The 22627-nt window shown below is 35.0% G+C and overlaps 1 protein-coding gene across 9 annotated transcripts in view; it reads right to left on the bottom strand.

The window, feature by feature from the left end:
* Positions 1–22627, bottom strand: part of DMD (dystrophin) — a 2142101-nt gene that overhangs the window by 1392038 nt on the left and 727436 nt on the right. For all 9 annotated transcript variants that reach the window (XM_062183372.1, XM_062183374.1, XM_062183379.1 and 6 more), the window contains 4 exons: positions 19339–19580; positions 13162–13342; positions 3420–3565; positions 1678–1890 (listed from right to left, as the gene is read on the bottom strand). In XM_062183372.1, coding sequence (XP_062039356.1) covers positions 1678–1890; positions 3420–3565; positions 13162–13342; positions 19339–19580 — 782 coding nt within the window. The remainder of the gene's footprint in view (positions 1–1677; positions 1891–3419; positions 3566–13161; positions 13343–19338; positions 19581–22627) is intronic.

Genomic DNA, 22627 nt, shown 5'->3' with positions numbered 1-22627 from the left:
TTTGGTACAGAAAATTTTGAAACACATGAATAGTTTTTTTCATAATATGCATTTTCCATAAACTTTTTGAATACTATTTGCATTATTCTCCACAATATTGAACTATTTCCAGTTCATTGAATATGCCATTTATTTTGGTCAGGTGCTCTTTCTTCCTCTTTATTAGGTAACTAAGTTCCGTGTGTTCAAGCTATAGTTGAAATGACCCATGTTCCAAGAATATTTCATATCCCCTTCTCCCTGACTGCGCTGGATTTCATTCCTGCCTATTGTTATAATGTACATCATGCTGCTTAATTTACAGACTTTGCTAATCTGAATAGCAATACTACCCTCCCAAGCACTCTACATTCACAAATGTTACCTAGAATATGACAAAGGAATTTGCAGATGTGATAAAGAATTTCCAGATGGGGAAATTATCCTGGATTATCTACCTGGATAGATGGTAATGGTCAGTTCTTACAAAGGAGGCAAGTCCAGGGAGAAGAGACATGGGGAAGAATGGAGCAGGGAGGGTAAACTAGGAGGAACAAGAGAAGGAATGATTGTACCACCTAGGAGTGAATTATGCCGAGGAAACCTCTCTGAAAACCTCCAAAAGGGACGTTGCCTTATTGACAACTTGGATTCGGTATTCTGTGACTGATTTTGGAATTCTGACTTCAGAACTGTAAGATGATATGTTTGTATTGCTTGAAATCATTACATTTGTAATAATTTATTTCTGAAACAATAGCAAATGAGTATACCCACCTCTCTCAAAGAGAATATGGGCTCCTTAATGGTCAGAATAGTATAACTGTACCCTCTTTGGCCACTTGTTTGGGCAAGTGATACATGTTTTCATGCATGTATTTCTGCATACATGCACTACAAATATGTTTACAAGTAGAGGGATGTATACATATATGTTGTGCTTTGCAGAATGTTTCAGCTGTATTTAGTGTTTTTGTTTGTAAAGCATGAGAACAAACAACTAAGTAGGTAGACTGGAATTTAAGTGCACAGGCATCTTGTTGCCATGAGTTTCCACTGTGCCATGATGCTTTTGAAGTTTCTTTCACAGCCAAGGTAGTTTACCATAACTGGCCACCCAAGGCAGACAATACCTATATTTACAAATATGTTAGACTTTTAGACTAGAAGTTAACTGTTGGGTTACTACTTTTAGCTTGAGTAGTTATTAATATGGTGGCACTACTCAAATGAGTTAAGTGAGTAGAATTTGGTTTGTGGAAGGAGATAGGGCAAAACTTAATAATGCACTTAGAAGTAAAAGATGACATTGAAATCATGATACAATATTTATAATTTTTAATTTTATTATAATGTAGGGGACACTTTATAGGGCAATCAGACTAAAGGAATGAATGGTTTTGAAAATTATTAAGCTAAAATATGCTAAAATCCTACTGTTAGAATTAATAAAACAAATTTCAAAAATTCCTTCTAAAGAAAACCCAAGAAGCATAACATTTAATCCTCATCCTCTTGGATGAAGTAATAAAATTGCATGTTTTTGAACCAAAAAAAAAAAAAAAGTCCTTTGATCTTATTACTGACATTGAAGGACTCTGAAGGTCAAATTTCTACTTACCTTTAAGTTATACAATGCATTGTCAGGGGAAAGACAAGTTAATGAAAATGAGTCTAAGAATTACAATCTGAGAATACCTGAATTTTTCGGAGTTTATTCATTTGCTCCTCTAACTTTTGACAATGATCCACCAGCTGGTAGGAGAGCTTCTTCCAGTGTCCCTCAATCTCTTCAAATTCTGACTGATATTTGCGACTAATTTCAGACGGTGCTTTCTTTGCCATTTCTTTCACAGTGGTGCTGAGATAGGTTAGGCCACTTTGTTGCTCTTGCAGAGAGCTTTGTAATGCCTCGATATAAAAACAAAATACATTTATACTAATTGATAATTTATTAGTTTCAGCTAAATTAAGTGAATACAAGGTGAAAGTTCTGTGATTCACAAATTTAAACAAAGTAGATGATTATAAAATTATAAAATGATGTTATAAAATAACTAGCAGCAATTTAAATTTTACAATTTTGTGAGTTACTTGCAAATATTAACAGAATTTAATAGTCTGCCTATTCTTATAGACATTAAGCATATCCAAAACATATCTTAATAAAAAATTTTTAGGATAACTAATTTTATTGATTCATGTCTATATATATAAATAACTGCAATTCTTGTATAACTAAGGGAGTTTAAACTACAAACTCTAACTACAGTAGATGGAAATGCTAAGCTTATTCGATTCCAACCCATCTAATACATGTATCACATTATCACTCTTTATCCAGAAACAATACAACTAAGTACTTTTAAAAATAAAAGTTGTAAAGCATTAGAAAATACAAAAAAATAGTCTAGGGGCTAAGGCTGTGGCACAGTGAGTTAACCTTCTGCCTATGGTATCAGCATCCCATATGGCTGCTGGTTCTAGTCTGGCTGCTCCTCTTCTGATCCAGCTCTCTGCTATGGCCTGGGAAAGCAGTAGAAGATTGCCCACACACACATGGGCGAACAGGAGGAAGCTCCTGGCTCCTGGCTTCAGATCGGCCCAGCTCTGGCCTTTGAAGCCATTTGGGGAGTGAACCAGTGGATGGAAGACTTTTCTCTCTTGTCTCTCCATCTCACTGTCTGTAACTCCACCTCTCAAATAAATAAAGAAAATAACTAAACAAAATAGTCTAACAAAAATGTATCCCAGAAAAAAAAAACTCGGCAAAAAAATACGTTCTATGAAAATTCTGGGACTAAAATTATATATATATATATATTTGACAGGCAGAGTGGATAGTGAGAGAGAGACAGAGAGACAGAGAGAGAGAAAGGTCTTTCTTTTTGCCGTTGGTTCACCCTCCAATGGCCACTGCAGCCGGTGCACTGCAGCCGGCGCACTGCGCTGATCCGAAGGCAGGAGCCAGGTGCTTCTCCTGGTCTCCCATGCGGGTGCAGGGCCCAAGCACCTGGGCCATCCTCCACTGCACTCCCTGGCCACAGCAGAGAGCTGGCCTGGAAGAGGGGCAACCGGGATAGAATCCGGTGCCCCAACCGGGACTAGAACCCAGTGTGCCGGCGCCACAAGGTGGAGGATTAGCCTGTTAAGCCACGGTGCCGGCCTAAAATGATATTTTAAAAACAACAACTTTACCCCTTCTTTGTAAGAAAGTAGCTAAAGAAAAAAAAACACTATATGCAGAGACATACACACACACACACACACAGTGCAATGCATAAGCTGTATCTTTAATGCTTTATCTTTATATTTTCCACTGGTGAACTAACATCCTTGTTATGACTTTTAATTTCAATAGTATTTTAAGGTTTAACTGACGTGATTCATTGGCCAAAGAGATCTGCATCGTGTTGTTTATGACTGAAATTTTTACAGACCTGCAACTCCCCAAGTCTCTGCTCCATGATTTCATATTCAGTGACACTAAGCTGAGGTATAGAGAGCTTGGGTTCTGACTGCTGGATCCACGTCCGAATGGTACTGATCGTCTCCTGATACCGCGTGGGGGGCAAAGTGTCAAAGACTGTATCAAAAGGAAAAAAAAACAAAACAAAAAGAATTGTTTAGTTTTAACCTTTGTCTTGTTTTTTTCTAAGCTGTCAGCAAACTCAATCATACTGCAAACAGATGCGAAATTATGAAATATAAATTAGGGCGTGATTATGATGAGGAAGGTAAATTTCTACTATCGTTCAGAATGCCAGAAAATTTACAGATATTATATTGAATTATCAAATCAGCCTTGCAAAAACTGTGCCATTAAATTCAATTTTAAGGTCAAAAAATGGCAAAATTATGTCTGAGTAATTTGCTGTAGGTTATAAAGATGGCACTCAGAGAAGGCAAGTAGAATGCACATTTACTTGATATTAAAGGGTACTATGTTGCCCTTTAGAGAAAAAAGTATTAGAATTAAAAGCCCCTGACACTTTAAATTATATGTCACCTCTGATTTTAATGAAACAAAACTAGTTGAAGTGTGCTTATATATCAGACACCTCACTAATCCTACATATATCATTGTTATATCTTATTAATCCTATTGGAAGTGAATTGTTAATCTCATATACAGTTGAGATTATAAACAAAGGAGCCAACCGATTGGCTCTTATTCAAAGCTATTAGTAAATGTCAGAGCCAGGACTATATATCATCTGGTTTTAACATATATTAAAATACATGTACATAAAATATATATTAGGGAATGTTATACGTATACTATATCTACATATACATTTTAAAGTGTATATATATGTGGGTACCTCAAAAAGTTTGTGGAAAAGTAGTATTGAGGTAAGTTTACTTTGATACAATCATATTTGAAATCCGTGCTTTTTTGGTAGTAAACATTTGCACGGTTTTCTGAAGACTTCTTGCTTCTGTTTGTGGGTTTAAAATGAAACTAAATAGCTATACTGACAATGTTCAAGGAGATAAGATACTACATTGAAAACTGCAAAAGAACTGGAATCTGAAGAAATGAAAATAATAGGTTTTAGGAATAATCAAAAAATTGCAGTGCTATAAAATGCAGCAAGTAAAAATAAGATCTAAGTTGACAGGCTTATCAGCAAATTAAACAAGGCTGAGCAGAGGATTATTAAATCTGAAGATAGGTCAGAAGCAAATATTTGGAATAAAATATAGATTAAAAGCACACAGCACAGTGGGGTGACACTCAGAGTAAGTTATAACATATAGTAATGGACATATGAGGGAGAGGAGCTTGGAAGTTCCAAGCATAGAGTGATGATATGAGAAGGAAACACTGGTTGCATTGATTTGGTTAGTATACATTGTGTACATAAATTGAAATTCACACTGTACCCATAATCTGTGCAACTGCTGAGTCTGTATCAAAATTTACTTGAAGTTTTAGTAGATGGAAATGCTAAGCTTATTTGATTGCCACTCACCTGATATACATATTACATTATCACGCTTTTCCATAACCTTATACAACCAAAGTACTTTTAAAAATAAAATTTTCAAAGGGTTAGAAAGCAATTAAACCATATCCCAGAAAAAATGCAGCAAGACATGTTTGAATATAAATGGCCATTTTCCCAAATAGACGACATATCAATGAGAAGTCTTACTTTATACTACCATATCAAATGGTATTTTTAAATCTCATTACTATTTTTAAAGATTTATTTATTTTACTTCAAAGGCATAGTCATATAGAGAGACAGAGATCTTCCATCTGCTGGTTCACTCTCCACTTGGATACAACAGTGATAATAAATAATAAATACATTTAACCAAGGAAGTCAAAGATCTCTACGATGGCAATTACAAAACATTAAAGACAGACATAGAAGATACAACAAAATGGAAAATCTTCCATGTTCCTGGAATGAATGAATTAATACCAACACAATGTCCATTCTACCAAAAGCAATTTATACATTAAATGCAATCCCAATAAAAATACTAACAACATTCTTCTCTGATCTAGAAAAACATGATGCTAAAATTCATAAAGAAATATGAGAGATCCCGAAGAGCTAAAGCAATCTTATACAACAAAAACAGAGAGACATCAGAACACATTTCAAGACATACTACAATACAGTTATAATCAAAACAGCTTGGTACTGGCAAAAAAATTTTTTGCAGTATGTTTATGGTGTTGTTCTTCACATACTTACAGAATTTATGAATTCAATAAACACATTTTAATCATGAAAACTTAGTTTAAGACATACTAAATTTGTATCAAATTCTAATTATTTGAGAAGCTAGTGTTTTCCTCAGAATTATACGAAGTGTTTATAATACAAAATCATAACTGCATTATAATTGTGATTAAAAACCCATAGTGTTCAATAATTGCTTCTGAACTCAATGGGATATTTTTCAATTAATTCTACCTGTTGGATATGGGAGACATACAAGAGAGGAGATCCTCTAATTTGCTAAGTCTTCCATTTAGTAAGTCTGTTATTTCTTTGCATGTTATCTATGTTAAACAGCCTGGAAGCTAATTTTAACAGCAATGATTTCATACTGGTAAACTATGCTCAAAATCTATACGTTTTCAATTCCCCCTTATATTTCAATCCTCATCCAAACTGGGCATTACATTTCCTTAAAATTGAACACACAGAAACAGCTAATATGTTGTCAATTATTTTGCTGTGTTGTTTTAAGAAAAAAATTCTCAAAGATTCATTTGGAATTAATCTATATAATCTAGTTTCCGAAGCAAAGTGGAAAATAAAAAATATATATGCATAGAAACAAGTATTTCTTTTTTTTCTTTCAGTTTTCCATATCTGAAATGCAACAAAATGATATAACATCAGCAAGTATTGCTATCAATTTTGAGGGACGTGCTCTGACAAATCTTCAACTGTGTGGAATATCTAATTTAGATAAGGCTTGCTGAAGACTGCCAATCAAAGATAGTTAATTATGTTTAAACTTTAAAAAAGAGAAAAAGTCTTGTGTGGAAATCAATGAAACCAAACTCAATATGAACTGCTCTACCCTTCAGCCAGGTATTTGTCAATGCTGCTTTTGTAATCCCAACAAAGGACTAAAAGTAGTGAGGCTCCATATAAGGACTTTCTTCCTTTTATGTAGAAATATGCATTACTAATTCAACTAATAGGTCTCTTTAATTAGAGCAATAGAATAATAAACATAGTCAATGTAACAAGTTATTAGAATAAAAGAATTCTATTATATCATTTGATACATTCAGTCCTGTGGATTTAACATTTAGCCACATATTTTTAATAAATATAGATCATCTCCAAATAAATTAATTTTATAATTTAATAATTCTGTTGCTAAAATACCATTCAAAAATATACATATATTCTTACTTCTCACTTATGATTAGCGAATATATAAAAAAAAAGAAAACCAATACCACTGATTACATGTTTGTAAAATGTTATAAATTATTGGGAATATAAATGTTAAGGGCAATCATGCTATACTGAATATTCAATAATTCAATCATTCAGTACAAGGTTGTGAAGGATGAAAATTAAAATGTGTGGGCAAATTCACATTCAAATTTTTTGGAGATGAATGAAAAAAACGTTTGCTGAACTTTATGTTTAAAAATTCCTGTCCTTGGGGCCGGCGCCGTGGCTCAATAGGCTAATCCTCTGCCTAGCGGTGCCGGCACACCGGGTTCTAGTCCCGGTTGGGGCACCGGATTCTGTCCCAGTTGTCCCTCTTCCAGGCCAGCTCTCTGCTGTGGCCAGGGAGTGCAGTGGAGGATGGCCCAAGTCCTTGGGCCTTGCACCCACATGGGAGACCAGGAGAAGCACCTGGCTCCTGCCTTCAGATCAGTGTGGTGTGCGGGCCGCAGCACACCGGCCGTGGCGGCCATTGGAGGGCGAACCAACGGCAAAGGAAGACCTTTCTCTTTGTTTCTCTCTCTCACTGTCCACTCTGCCTGTCAAAAAAAAAAATTTCCTGTCTTTGCCCAACTGCCTTAAAAGAGGGACAGGCTGCAGGAAAAAATGAGAGAAAAGTTGCGAGTGAGAGGTAAGCCAAGGTTATCTCATTATAAACAAAAAGAGCCAAGCATGAAATTGAGTATCACGTTTTCTGACACACCTGAGTTTATGTCAAGGGCAAAGCTCCTTAACAGGAAAGCAAGATAAACACAGACCTGTTTTGAAAGTTCAGATTTTTATCTTGTTTTAAGAGAGAACTCTTACGATAATTCTGAGATCTCAGAATATTAGGTTCTAAGACTTGAAAAAAAATCAAAACTATCCCTCCTCACAAAAATTAAAAATATTTAGTGTGTAGAAAGGTACTTAAATGTCAGGGAGTGATAGATTATAGCTATGCTGTCCAATAATGTAGTCACTAGCTTACACTGGCCTACCGAGTGCTTGAGATATGGCCAGTGTGAATTGAGATGTTCTGCAAGCAAAAAAACACACCAGATTTTTAAGACTTAGTATAAAACAATGAAAAACTGCTTTTATATTTTGTATCATGATTTCATGTTGAAACAATACTATTTTGCCACTTTTAAAATAAAGTATATAACAAAATTAATTTTACCTTTTAAAATGTTTAGAAAATTTACATGTGTGGGTCACATTGTTTTTGTTGGATGGCACTTCTATAAAATACATAGCCATCTAAAATAAATGTCAATTATTCTTGCTGTTGATGGCATTGATAAATTAAACAGAATTTAAAAGGGACCATTTACCAAGCTGTCTTAATTATTTCTGGAGCTAAGAAGCAAAGTAACAGAGTGTATTTCTACTGAAGTAAATATTACTTAAAACAGCACAATCTTCTAACCTCAAACTGAAAGAGTGAGCTCAAGCCAATATTTGTTTCCTTTGTTAATCTCAGTGTCTTAACATGGAGTATCAGGGACGAACCACAAAGTTTTCAACTGTAGTCGCAGAGAGCATTTGGGGAGGCTATCTTAAAATGCTCTTCTACTATCCCTCCAAGAGGGAACAGATATTCTCTGTAATTCTGCTAAGAGTATCCCTCACCCGCCACCGCCCAGGTCCAGTGCTGTGGTGTAGTGGGTAAAGCCGCTGCATGCAGTGCCAGTATCCCATGTGGTTGTAGGTTCGGGTCCCAGCTGCTCGACTTCTGATCCAGCTCTCTGCTCTGGCCTGGGAAAGCAGTAGAGGATGGCCCTAGTCCTTGGGCCCCTGCACCTGCGTGGGAGACCCAGAAGCTCTTGGCTTCGGATCCACACAGCGAATGGAAGACCTCTCTCTTTGCCTCTCCTGCTCAATCTGTGTAATTCTGACTTTCAAATAAATAGATAAATCTTTTTTTTTTATTTAAAAAAAAAAGAGTATCCCCCAACACACCTCCCTGAATCACCACTTCTTTAAGGCTGCACTTATACATTTATTTTTCTCTATCATCCATATCATAACTCAAGTCCAAGATAAAATATAGTCTCTTCCCTCTATGGATACATTTCTACCTGTCTCCCTACTTTTTCCCTCAAACCCACATTCAATTTTCCCCTTACATACCAGTTAAAGGCTGTTTTTTCCTTCAAAAATATAAATCAGATCATTTGGTCTCTTGAAGGAAAATTTTTCTGGAAATTTCAGCTATTATTAAAATGTATTAATATATAGAGAACAGACTTCACAGAAACACTTCTTCATCGTTCCCTTCCTCCAACCTCCTCTCTTTCCTTTTTTAAAACATTTTTTGTGATAACATACTTTAATTTACAATCACAACTTCAATACTGCTCTAAACAAAGAACTATAGAAATAAAACATAGAAAAACTGTTCTGCAGGAATAGACAAGGATATAAACAAGAATCAAATCATGTCAATTTCATTCATACACATTAATTTTTTTACTCTGTATATCATTTTCTTTCTCTCTTTCCCCCTTCCCCTTACCTCTCTCTCTTTTGCAGTAGACAGGATTTCATTCTTTGCTATGGCTTAGTAACATTTCATTGTGTACATATATCACAATTTCTTTAGTCTTAAATTGATGAATGTCAGGATTGATTCCATATCTTAGTTATTTTGAATTGAGCTGCTATAAACATGGGGGTAAAGATAACTCTTTCATATGCTGATTCTATTTTCTTTGGGTACCTTCCCAGAAGTGGAATGGCTGGGTCATATGGTAGATCCATTTTTTGACTTCTGAGGAATCTCCAGACTGTCTTCCATAGTGTTCTAGTATACATTCCCATCAACGTTGTATTAGGGTATCTTTTTCTCCATATTCTTGACAACATGTATTATTTTTTATTACAAGTGGTGTTAGCTTGTTTTCTTTTCTAGTTTGTATTAATGAGTTATTTATTTGAAAGTCAGAGAAAGAGAAATAGCTTCAACTTGCTGGGTACTCCCCCAAATGCCTGCGACAGCTGGGACTGGGCTAGGCCAAAGCCAGGAGTAAGACGTTCCATCTACATCTCCCACTTGGTTAACTGGGGCCCAAACACTTGGACTGTCATTCACTGTCTTCCCAGGTGCATTAGCAAGAAGCTGGATCGGAAGCCTAGTAGCAGGACCTTGAACCAGCACTCTGATATGGCATGCTGGACCTCCTAAAAAAGGGCTTACCCCATTGTACTTCAATGCCCAGTCACTTTTATTTACATTTAGAAATGACAATTTATCCTTTGTTCAAATAAAATGACAAACTAGGAACTATGTTTTCTATATTCATCTAGAGTAGAACATGCCCTTTCTGGCTTGTGCTTTTTAGAAAAATATTGTGGAAAGTATTTTGGGAGACAATTCCACACTTACAACCTCTCAGACCTGGGAAGCCACTAATCTACTTTCTGTCTCTGTAGATTTACCTATTGTTGACATTTCCTAGAAATGAAACCATATGACATATGGTCTGTTTCTTTCACCTAGAATAATATTTTCAAGGTTAATCCTTGCTGCAAAACATATCAGTATAGTATATCTTCAGTTTTACAACTGAACAATATTATGTTGTATAGATATTTCCATTTTGCTACTTCCACTTTTTAGTTATTATAATACTGTTATAAATATATTTATGTATGATATATAGTTTCTAGATCATCCATTTCCTTCTTTTCACTTATTCAAGCTGCATTAGCTACTTGTAACATTATGATAATAAAAACATATATCGAAGGGGCTGCTCTCTGAGCTCTACAGTCACATAATTGAGGGAGGTGACCGACTTTGTGGTGCACGGGGTTAAACTGCCACCTGTGATGCCAGCATCCCATAGGAGCTTCCATCTGAGTTCCAGCTGCTCTTCCCATCGAGCTCCCCGCTAATGTGCCTATGAACATAGCAGAGGATGCCTCAAGCACCTGGGCCTCTGCCACCCACGTGGGAGACCGGGATGGAGTTCCCGACTCCTGACTTCTGTCTGGCCCAACCCCAGCCAATGCGGCCAAGAAGGAAGTCAACCAGTGGATGGGAGATCTCTAACTCTTTCAAATATTTTTTTAAAATATTTAAAAATAATAACTAAGGGAGAAGTTATTTATAGACTACAAAGTACTATGCACATAGGGTGTACTTTATCTTTTAATATCATTTCCCCACTTCACTTATGCCAAGTATCATCCACCAATTCCTCATATTGGTTTTCACTACTCAAAGTATACTTAAAAAGTCAGGTATTTGTTTCACTGTAAGAAAAATAAAGAAAAAAAGGTAAGAGGAACTAGAAGTTAAGACAGACGTCCTAAGTACTTCTGGTAGCTCCTATTTGTTGAATACTTTGTATGTTCAAAGTACAGTTAGGAATACAAGAAATGCAATTTACAACCCTGGTGCCTATTGAGGGTAGAGCATGCACATACACAGATTTTTACACATCAGCAAAACATTGTATTATTATCTGGCACGGTAACATTTTAATTTTACCTATGTATTCCATATTTAATTAAATGATTATTAATTTCTCAAAATAAGCTTTCTAAGAGGATGAATAAAAATGATGGAGATATTTTAGCAAATAAAGTGTAAGGGATGCCATTTTATTTAGATATAGAGTGAAAAATTTCAAGGTTTTAAAAACAATCATTATACATATGTATGAAAGCAAAAAGAACTAAAGTTGATGTGGGTGGATGAATTGATAGCTGTATGAATAGAGTATGTACTATTACATATTTATGATATCATGGACAAATTATGTAATTAGGAAAATATCAGCAATTACCAAGTAGTATATTCTGAAAGTCTTTAAATTAAGTGGTGAAAAGTGGAAGATCAATAGGTAAATGTAAATTCAAATAATTTTTCAGTGAATAGGTTATTTTGTCTACGAGTTAACAATGTCTACCAGAAAGTACTTGGCTTTAAGGGAGGCACATAGATTTTATGACAAGAAAAAATGTATCAAAGGTAAGTAGGTTAATGTTTGAAAATTCAAGAAATTTCCAAATATTTTCCATAGTTAATTTTATACAAGCACAGTAACAACTATGTTGAAATCCACTAGAGGGAGCTGATATTATTGTAAACTTTTACTACTTGATTCCCTTTCAAGAAAATAAATTCTTTACCAAAAACAGCATTGAAATGCAAGAAAAAAATTATGTATTTATATTTTGGCTTTACCTAGTTCACCTTATTTTTATAGAAATAAATGCTAGGAAGTGATAAAAGCCCCATACATATCAGTATATTAATTCTAGAAATGTTATTTTATGGTAAAGTCTTTGAATATATGCAAAGCAAAAAGAAAATGTGTTTCCAACTAAATAAAATTTCAGTAGAAAACAAATATATATTCTTGTCTTTTTCAGAACAAATTTGGGGAAGGGATTTTTAAAGAATATTTTTATCTTAATGCTTTACACACCAATTATATTTTATAATCCTCCTTGTGCACACATGAACATATGCATGCATGTGTATGGTGGATCATTAATTTACTATTGACTACATCAGTTCATAAACTTGCATCTAAAAAGAATTTTTGTATTAAAATTAAGCTGATGAGTAGAGATACTTTAGGGCAGATCCTATGTAATAACATTTTATATGAGGATGTTAGTGAGAGACAAGAGGGACATGTTAAAATATTTGCTAGTCATGTGGTATTCCTTTTCATAATCGATCCACTTTTATCTTTTATTTTTCCATCAAAGGATAAAAAAGGCATTTATGTTAATAAAAGGATCCAATAGTAAAGTGTAGCCCAAAGAGTAATTTCTCCCGAGTTTTAGATGCCATATATAAACTATGGCTATAATAGTGTTCAGACAAGTTGATAGAAGTATCAAAAAATGCCTACATAAATATCTCTGCACATAGAACAACCAGAGTTAATGAAAATCTACTTACAATGTCTCAATTATTCTTTTATTTCCTTCAATGTTTAACATGTCTGACTCTGAAATTGCAACCTATCAAGGAGATGTTACACCTATACAAAACATGTTTTAGTTCTACCTCAAAGTCATAAAATAATTATCAGGTGAAAGAAATCCAAATATTTAATGTGTCTGTTTTCCAACACCAGCATTTCTTTCCTTGTTAATGCGTAGGTTGTAGGGCATTGTAGGGAACATGGTTTCACAGACAGAAATTATTTTATGTTGGTACTTTTTGCTTGCCCCACAAATAACTGATTTGAAAAATCTCAAGTTAATTCTTTTAAGTGTTTTTACTTACTTGTCTGTAGTTCTTTTTCTCTGGCCTGTGCATCAGCAAACACTTGGTTAAAATGATTTGTAAAGGCCACAAAGTCTGCATCCAGGAACATTGGCCCTTGTCCTTTCTCTTTCAGGGCTATGCTTTGAATTTTTAATCTCTCAATTTGTGGTTGAAGGGCTGACAGCCTGCTGACTTCATCCTGTGCCATAATTTAGAGTATTATCAATAAATAACACTTTAAATTTGCACACATTAAATTTTTGTGAAGAAATGTGTTAAAAGCAGTTATACAAGTTTGGCTTGACACTCTTAACAAACACAAGGATATGACACATCCATAACAACTTAGGCAAGACTCTCCCATGGGTCATCAATTTAGGAATACTGAAGCTCTTCATTTAGCTTATTCTATCATAAATAATGATCTTTATTTTCAAGTCAACATAATTTACAGCATCAATAGGCATGAATGTGTTCTGTTGAATACTGCTAGGGATAACCTTAAATCCTTTCCATCGGTTGAATATGCATGTTTGACTGCATTCCTCTTATCTCTACATGATGTGATCTGATGAAACTTCTAAGCTCATTCAATGAATGGCGGTTTTTTTTCCACTTGTTTAAAACATAAAGTATATAAACCCAAACATATGTGAACATATATATATATATATACTATACTATAAATATATATTTAGATGTATTATGTGTATATAATGTTCATATATTTATATCTCTAATCTACCTTTCGCATGGTCTCATTTATTCTTTTGACCAGAAGGAAATTGTTACTCAATTAGTGTAAGGGTTTGTCTAGGTTTTCTTATTGTTCTGCCAAAATTACTAGCACCTCTTTTTAATCTTCCTAATACCCTGATTTGGATGTTAAGAGAACACGGATGCTAATGTGCTGTCCAATATAGTAGTCACTAGCTACATGTAGCTGCTGAAAAGGAATTTACATGTGCTGAAATTACAAAATATACACTGACTTTTGAAGACTAAGTATGAAAAACTAAGAACAGAAACTGTTTTAAAATATTGATTTATTTTTAATAGTATTTTGATAAGTCATGTTAAATAAAACATTACTGAAGTTCATTTACTTATTTTCTTTCAAAATGTAGTTTCTAGAAAATTCAAAATTATACATGTAATTAAAATTTATGACATACTATGTTTCTTCTGGTCAGTCCTATTATTTGTTTACATGTTTTCATATTTGTGTTTCCAGAGAAGTTGTGATTAGTTTGAATAGATATATTTTGAACTCAGTGAAATTTTGAAATTCTCCTTTAAAAGTATTGTTACCATGGTTGCATATTCATAATTCATACCAATGCAACTTTTAGAAAAAAGTACCTGAGGATTGTTTACCATTTAATATGTAAAAAGCAGGATAATTAAAACTAAAAAAAAAAAATTGGATCGTGAGCCAATTAGAAGGAGGGGGAAATTGAAAGAATTATAGTAATTACGAACTAAATTTAAATCTGAGCTTCCTGGAAATCAAAATGAAAAGGCAAAAAAATCAGCAATTATTTTAGCTGCATATATACTCTTGGAGAGAATAAATTTTATATTAGTGTTGATAGACACTTTTTTGTAATTTTATTAATATAAAATAAATTTCATGTATTTAATAGGTAAAAATTTTTTTAAGATTCATTTATTTGAAAAACAGAGTTTACAGACAGAGAGGGAGAGACAGGGAGAGAGAGAGAGAGGAACAGACAGGGAGAGGGAGAGAAAGGGAGAAAGAGGGAGTGGGGGTGGGGGAGGGAGAGGAGGGGAGAGAGAGGGGCAGATAGATAGAATCTTCCACCCGCTGATCCACTCTCCAAAAGGCTGCAATGGGTGGACCTGGTCAGGTCTGAAGCCAGGAGCCAGAAGGTTCATACACATCTCCCATGTGGGTTCAGGGACCCAAGCACTTGGGCCATCTTCTCTTGCTTTCCAAGGTGCATTAGCAGGGAGCTGGATTGGAAGTGGAGCAGCAGCCGGAACTCAAATCAGCACCCATATGTGATGCCTGTGCTGCATGTGACTGTGTTACCTGTTAATCCATACTGCAAGCTCCCATAGGTACAATATTAAGATAGCCATACTTCCCTCTCTCCCTCTATCCCTTCCCTAACCCCCTTCCTTCCTTCCTTCCTTCCTTCCTTCCTTCCTTCCTTCCTTCCTTCCTTCCTTCCTTCTTTTTCCTTTAATTGTTTGCAAAAACATAATTTCAATTCACTTTATAATCACAGGCTTAATGCACCACTAACCATAATATTCAACAAGTAAAAAGTAAGAAGACCACTATTCCACAGGAGTATAGTCAAGGGCTAAAAATAATAATCAAATCACATGGTATCAGTTTTATTCCTACACATTTTTTGTATCCTATATTAACTACCACATATCAAAGAAAACATGATATTTGTCTTTTGAGGACTGGCTTATTTTACTGAGCATAATGGTTTCCAGTTGCATCCATTTTGTTGCAATAAGAGATATCTTTATGACATAAATTCTTTCATGGTGGCAAGTGTACCTAATGAACAGTGCTACTTGTCCTGATTTCTAGAAGATTTAAAGAGAAGATATAAAAGAATGGGTTGATTCAAATAAGCTCATCTCTGACAATTCAATTTTTTGGGTGGGTGAAGATCAAAGACATTTAGCAAAATGAAGAGGTGAGGCATCTTCATTCTAATATAAATTCTATCAAGCCTAAGAAGGTTGATGTGTATTCATGGATAAAGAATAAGATGAGAGGTCAAGGGTAATATTCTATTTTTATTATAGAAATATGGACATATACTTTGTATACTAGATTTTCAAATTGTAGCACTGGCATCTGCTGTAAAGTTAACATCCTGATTTACATTTGGCCAGATGGAAGGCAATCATTTTCCTGCTTAGGGGGCTATAGAAGGAGCCCATGGTATAGCCAAGTATGTTTTTCAAAACAAAGGGGACTCTGAAGTTACTAGAACATTTGGCCAAGTGTTCAGTTGAGACCTTTAAGTTCTGATAATAAATCAGAGGTGAGATCATTTTGAACAGAAATATACATTTATAAGATGTTAACAATTAGACATTATTTCCATAAAAAACACTTGTTGTGATTTTCCTGCAGAGTAAGTTTTCCCCTGCGAGTCTGTTTATCTTTTAAAATTATATGACTGTCTGATGGAAGCTTTTGCATTTTTCTCAGAAAGGAGACATGGAGTTCCTCCAACTTTCAAGAGGTTCTCCAACACCAACATATTAGGAAACAGTTTTTTTTTTTCCAGAATTAGATTATGAGCTAAATCTGTAGTCCAGTTTTTAAAGCATCTCCAAGTAACAGAAAGTACTGACAAACATGATAAAATATTCTATTTACTTATCACTAACATCCAAACAGCATATATTTTAGCTTTTGTATGAGTGTTAAGCATATTTTGCTAAATATTTTACCAAAACTAAACATCTAAAAGGAATAGGAACCAATGGGTGAGAGGAAGAGTAACAGGTCTTCAAGAGAGGGGGGACTGTGTCAACACAATTTGAATTTTTGAGACTGGATATAATACAATATTTTTTTTTTCATTTTGGGTGACTTCCTAAGCCTCAAAAATATGTTTACTATGAAGGTATTGCAAATGGTACATGGAAAAACAGATTTAAAAGATAAACTTACTTAGGTGCAAAATGTGTTCAAATCTATTTTAAATAATTTTCCATGATACACAATTTTCGTGAAACTTTTGACGTCCTGTCACATGCATAGATTTCAAAATTTGGTACCACAGCAAATTTCTTTTTCATCTGTTTCCCAAGAAGTTTTTTGATGTGCCCTACTATATACAATCTCCAGCAATTACCATATGATCCTCAGATTCAGATCAAATTCCTAGCATCCTAGCATTCCTGTAGTCACTGCTTTGTCTCTGCCTCCTATTTCTCAGCTCTTCTACACTCAGCATTCACATGGAACTTCTTTCAGTTGCTTGGTCTTTCTTGCTCTCTCTCTCTCTCTGGGTTCTTTCTGCCTTGAGACTCTTGTTCTCTTCAATAACTCCAACTCCTCACAAATTGATTCAAATGCCCCTACATCAAGGAAGCTACCCTTGTTGGCTCTGTCTTGGTCAAGACACATTGCCAGGGGGTTGGTGTTGTGGTGTAGCAGGTTGGGCCTCCACCTGTGATGCTCACATCCTGACTGCTCCTCTTCAGAGTAGTTCTGTGCTGGTGCACCTGAAAAAGCAGCAGAGGATGGCACAAGTGCTTGGGCTCCTGCACCTACGTGGGAGACCTAGTAGAAGCTCTGGGCTCCCAGTGTCAGCCTGGCCCAGCCCTGGCCCCTGTAGCCATTTGGGGAATGAACCAGTGGATGGAAGCTCTCTTTGTCTCTCTTCCTCTCCCCGTAATTCTGCAATTCAAATAAATTAAAAAAAATAAATCTTTTATTTTAAAGATCCATTGCCAGAATGTAAACCCTAACAGACCTTGATCTTGGATTTTCTACCTTCCAAAACTTTGAGGAAACACATTTATATTATTTAAGCCATGCAGTTAATGTTTTAATGCATGGTAACCAAGCTAATTATCAGCATTGTTTTGGGCAATTAGAAACACTGAACATACAAGGTACTTCAAAAGTTTGTGGGGAAAAATATAACCACAAGGTAAGTTTATTTTGGTGCAAAAACTTTTGAAATCCATGAAGAGCCTTTCCGTAATACATATTTTCCATTAACATTTTGAAGATCTATCATATATTTTATTGGTAAATATATTTTGCAAGTGTGGTGTTACTGATTCCTGCAACGTATTATCAAGAATCAGGCTAAGGTAACATCTGATTTCTGTTGAAAAAAATAACACAAGTCAGTTATTCTACTAATTCATACATAAAATCCAAAGATTCTATTATTTAACTATAAAATGGCTCCATATACAGTAATTCCCTAGATTTGGATGTTTGCCTAAAAAACTAAATTGATTCCTGCACTATAGTCTTTATCTAAAAATATACCTCCTGATTTTCTTTTATAACCTCACAAAGCTATAAATCATTGGAGAAGAATCATCAAATCCTTTAACTGTTTGACCCTTCAAAATGGTTTCAATACCTTTTCCAAGGTCCCTCTTCACTTTCCCTTTATTTAAACCACTCCTTTAAAGTATGCGAATTAACCCCCATTCACAGCTTTTTGTATTCAACACAATCATCTCAATCTATCATGAAAAGTTCATCCTGGAAACCTTTTAATCCATCCTCTAGTCAATTTTTCACCCATGAAAAATGCATAGTTCATAGCAACAATGGAAAAAATTCAAACTAGTTTCGTTACTTTATATCTTTTGTTTTCATACACTTACAGAAATGTTACTTTAATATCTTTCCAGCCCCTCTCAAACCAGCTCTCAATCACCTTTCTAGATGCACTGCTCACCATTCCATGACCCAGATGACTGATATTTAACAGATCATGGCATTTTGTTAATTTAGTGACTTTAGATCCCTGTCCACACAGGTAGAGAGGAAAGTATTGTGTTGATTATCCTGGCTGTGTTTCTATGAGGGTATCTTGGGCAGGCTCCTAAGCCTGCCTTTTCCATGACTCTGACTCTATCTCTTTAGGTTTCCATAGTTTCCTTCTTTCATCCATTCTGACTTATCAGAAGTAATAGCTCTTTTGCTGGTTTATTTCCCTATCCTTTGTGGCTCTTCTACATTCTAACCATATTTGGAAACTATGTTTCTGTAAAGAAACCTTCTTCATAATACCCTAATTAGAGTGGGCCATCAGCTTTAAAGATTTTCCTTATGTATCCAACTGTAGAGCCTATCAGTTTACTATGACCTGTGTTTCTAGTTATTTGTATGGAGTCTACATTTTAAAATGTGAATGGATTTTGCTGTTAGCAAATAAAGAGTTCCAAAGTAGAGGCCAGTTTTTGAAGCATGCATGTGGTTTCCATATTCCCAAACTGTCTCATCCTTTTACAAACTGACAATACAATTTTAGAATTTGGACATCCATATATTATCTATTCAAACTGTTTTTCTTTGCTTATATTTTGATCTTGAGTGGCTTAGCTAAATCTGTAGGAGGTTGAAATTTCATTACTAAACACTTTGCTACTGTCTTTTGGAAATGCCAAGAAGTACCTATTTATCATGTTCCAAATGGAAGAAGGAAATATTCTTACCTTACACATTTTTAACTGGCTTTTAATTGCTGTTGGCTCTGAAGCAGTGGTGGGTTGGGTTTTCAACCAGTTTTCAGCAGTAGTTATCATTTGCTCCAATTGTTGTAGCTGATTATAGAAAGTGATAATGCTGTTTTGATACTCCAGCCAGTGTAGTCTCTCACTTAGCAACTGGCAGAACTCTATCCACCGGCTGTTCAGCTGTTCCAAGGCTTGTTTGATACTGTCGGCATTAACACCCTCTAGAAAGAAAAATTTTAAAAATCTTAAATATATGCCCTGAAGTCACAGGCTGAAAGATCTGAAAACCACTACATTGCAATTACAAAAGTATTCATCATGTGATTTCAAATTAAACTATTTAGTGTTAAAGATATATAAGTATGAAGATGATTTCTGATTACTGACTGCAAATTATTAGAGTAGCATCTAAGACAAATATGAATGTCATAAATAAATAAGAAGACGTATGATGTAGAAGTGTAGAATATACCTAAATTTTTAAAAACTGGTAAAACTAATGGAGAGGTGGAAGGTTGATCATGAACAAAAACTTTTTGGATGTTTTCAAATAAATATTAAAAATAATATGTATTATGGAAATTAATTTTCAGAAACTAACTTGCTTTTTTACTTTTATAAACGAGTCTGTGAATTCACTGAATTATTATTTGTATGCTCATCTACAGAAGGAAAATAATTTATCTAAAATGAATTATTTTCTATCTCTGCTAGAGAAGACCAGAAATGGATTGTTCATAGACCTAAGGAAGTGAAACAAACATTAGGAAAAAAATCTAATATGAAAAACTTTTCATTTATAATTGTGGATATTGATCTAAAAGTTTGAAGGTCATCTATAGGGAATGAAACTCAATCCAGAAAATATCAAGGATAAAACTGAACACACACACATGATTATCATCATTCTAGAATATGCTATGTTATAGTTTAAAATACATATTCTCTTTTTTTTTTTTTTTGCCACAGTGTCTTGGCTTTCCATGCCTGAAGTACTCTCATAGGCTTTTTAGCCAGATTCGAATGCCTTAAGGGCTGATTCTGAAGCCAGAGTGCTGTTTAGGACATCTGCCATTCTATGAGTCTGCTGTGTATCCTGCTTCCCATATTGGATTGTTCTCTCCTTTTTAATTCTATCAGTTAGCATTAGCAGACACTAGTCTTGTTTATGTGATCCCTTTGACACTTAATCCTATCCTTATGATCAGTTATAAACCGAAACTGATCACTTTGACTAGTGAGATGGCATTGGTATATGCACCTTGATGGGATTGAATTGGAATTCCCTGGCAAGTTTCTAACTCTACCATTAGGGGTAAGTCCAATTGAGCATGTGCCAAACTGTACATCTCCTTATTCCCACTCTTATATTTAACAGAGATCACTTTTCAGTTAAATTTAAATGAAAGATCTCTGCGAGTGAGATCCCAGTGGAAAGAACGGGGCCATCAAAGAAGGAGGTAGCTTTCTCTGAAGGGAGGAGAGAACTTCCACTTTGACTATGGCCTTGTCTAAATAAGATCGGAGTTGGTGAACTCTAAAGGGTTCCATAGCCTTGGCAACTCATGACTAGAGCCTAGGGTGATTATTGACGCCATAAACAAGAGTGTCAATTGTTTTTTTTTTTTTTGGTTTATTTTTTTTTTATTAAACTTTTATTTAATGAATATAAATTTCCAAAGTATAGCTTATGGGTTACAATGGCTTCTCCCCTCCCACAACCTCCCTCCCGCCCGCAACCCTCCCCCCTCCCGCTCCCTTTCCCCTTCCATTCATGTAAAGATTCATTTTCAATTCTCTTTGTATACAGAAGATCAATTTAGTATATATTAGGTAAAGATTTCAACATTTTGCCCATATAGCAATATCAAGTGAAAAAACTACCATTGGATTACTAATTATAGCATTAAATAGCAATGTACAGCACATTAAAGACAGAGGTCCTACATAATTTTTTTTTTCAAAATAATTAATTTTCTATGCCATTTCCATTTTAACACCAGGTTGTTTTTTTTTTTTTTTCATTTCCAATTCTCTTTATATACAGAAGATCACTTCAGTATATAATTAGCAAAGACCTCATCAGTCTGCGCCCACACAGAAACGCAAAGTATAAAAATACTGTTTCAGTACCAGTCATAGCATCACTTGGCTTTAGACGACACATTAGGGACAGATCCCGCATGGGGTGTAAGTACACAGTGACTCCTGTTGCTGACTTAACAATTTGACACTCCTGTTCATGGCGTCAGTAATCTCCCTAGGCTCTAGTCATGAGTTGCCAGGGCTATGGAAGCCTTTAGAGTTCGCTGACTTTGGTCTTATTCCGATAGGGTCATAGTCAAAGTGGAGGTTCTCTCCTCCCTTCGGAGAAGGGTACCTCCTTCTTTGATGGCCCCATTCTTTCCACTGGGATCTCACTCACAGAGATCCTTCATTTAGGTCTTTTTTTTTTTTTCCATGATATCTTGGCTTTCCATGCCTGCTATACTCTCATGGGCTCTTCAGCCAGATCTGAATGCCTTGAGGGCTGATTCTGAGGCCGGAGTGTTGTTTAGGACATCTGCCATCCTATGAGTCAGTGTCAATTGTTAAATCAACAACAGGAGTCACTGTGTACTTACGTCTCATGTGGGATCTGTCCTCAATGTGTTGTCCAATGTGAATTAACGGTATAACTAGTACTCAAACAGTACTTTATACTTTGTGTTTCTGTGAGGGTGCAGTCTGTTCAAATCTTTACTTAGTATATACTAAATTGATCTTCTATATATAAAGTTAATTGAAAATGAATCTTAATATGAAAGGGATGGGAGAGGGAGTAGGAGATGGAATGGCTGTGGGTCGAAGGGTGGTTATGGGGGGAAAAAGCCGCTATAATCCAAAAGTTGTACTTTGGAAATTTATATTTATTAAATAAAAGTTAAAAAATAAAGAGAAAAAAATATATATATTCTCTAAAGTTATTTCCCTAAATTTAGACTTCTTTAGACACATTAGTTTTATATTTTCTTTCCTAACAGATGCATTATATAATGAAAAATATTGATTACATATAATATCCTGCATTTTATTTTTAAAGATTTATTTATCTTAAATGGAGAATGGTGGGGAGACAGAGAAATAGCTTGCATTTGTTCGTTCACTCCCCAAATGCCTACAATGGCCAGGGTTGGGCCAGACCTAAACCAGGAGCAAGGAGATCCATGCACGTCTCCCATATGAATGGCAGAGTCCCATGCAAGTGAGTCCTCATCTGCTGCCTTCT

The sequence above is a fragment of the Lepus europaeus genome, chromosome X (assembly GCF_033115175.1).
Source record: "Lepus europaeus isolate LE1 chromosome X, mLepTim1.pri, whole genome shotgun sequence".
In the NCBI taxonomy this organism is placed as follows: domain Eukaryota; kingdom Metazoa; phylum Chordata; class Mammalia; order Lagomorpha; family Leporidae; genus Lepus; species Lepus europaeus.
Note: the sequence above shows the minus strand (reverse complement) of the source record. Positions and strands in the feature narration are given on the sequence as shown.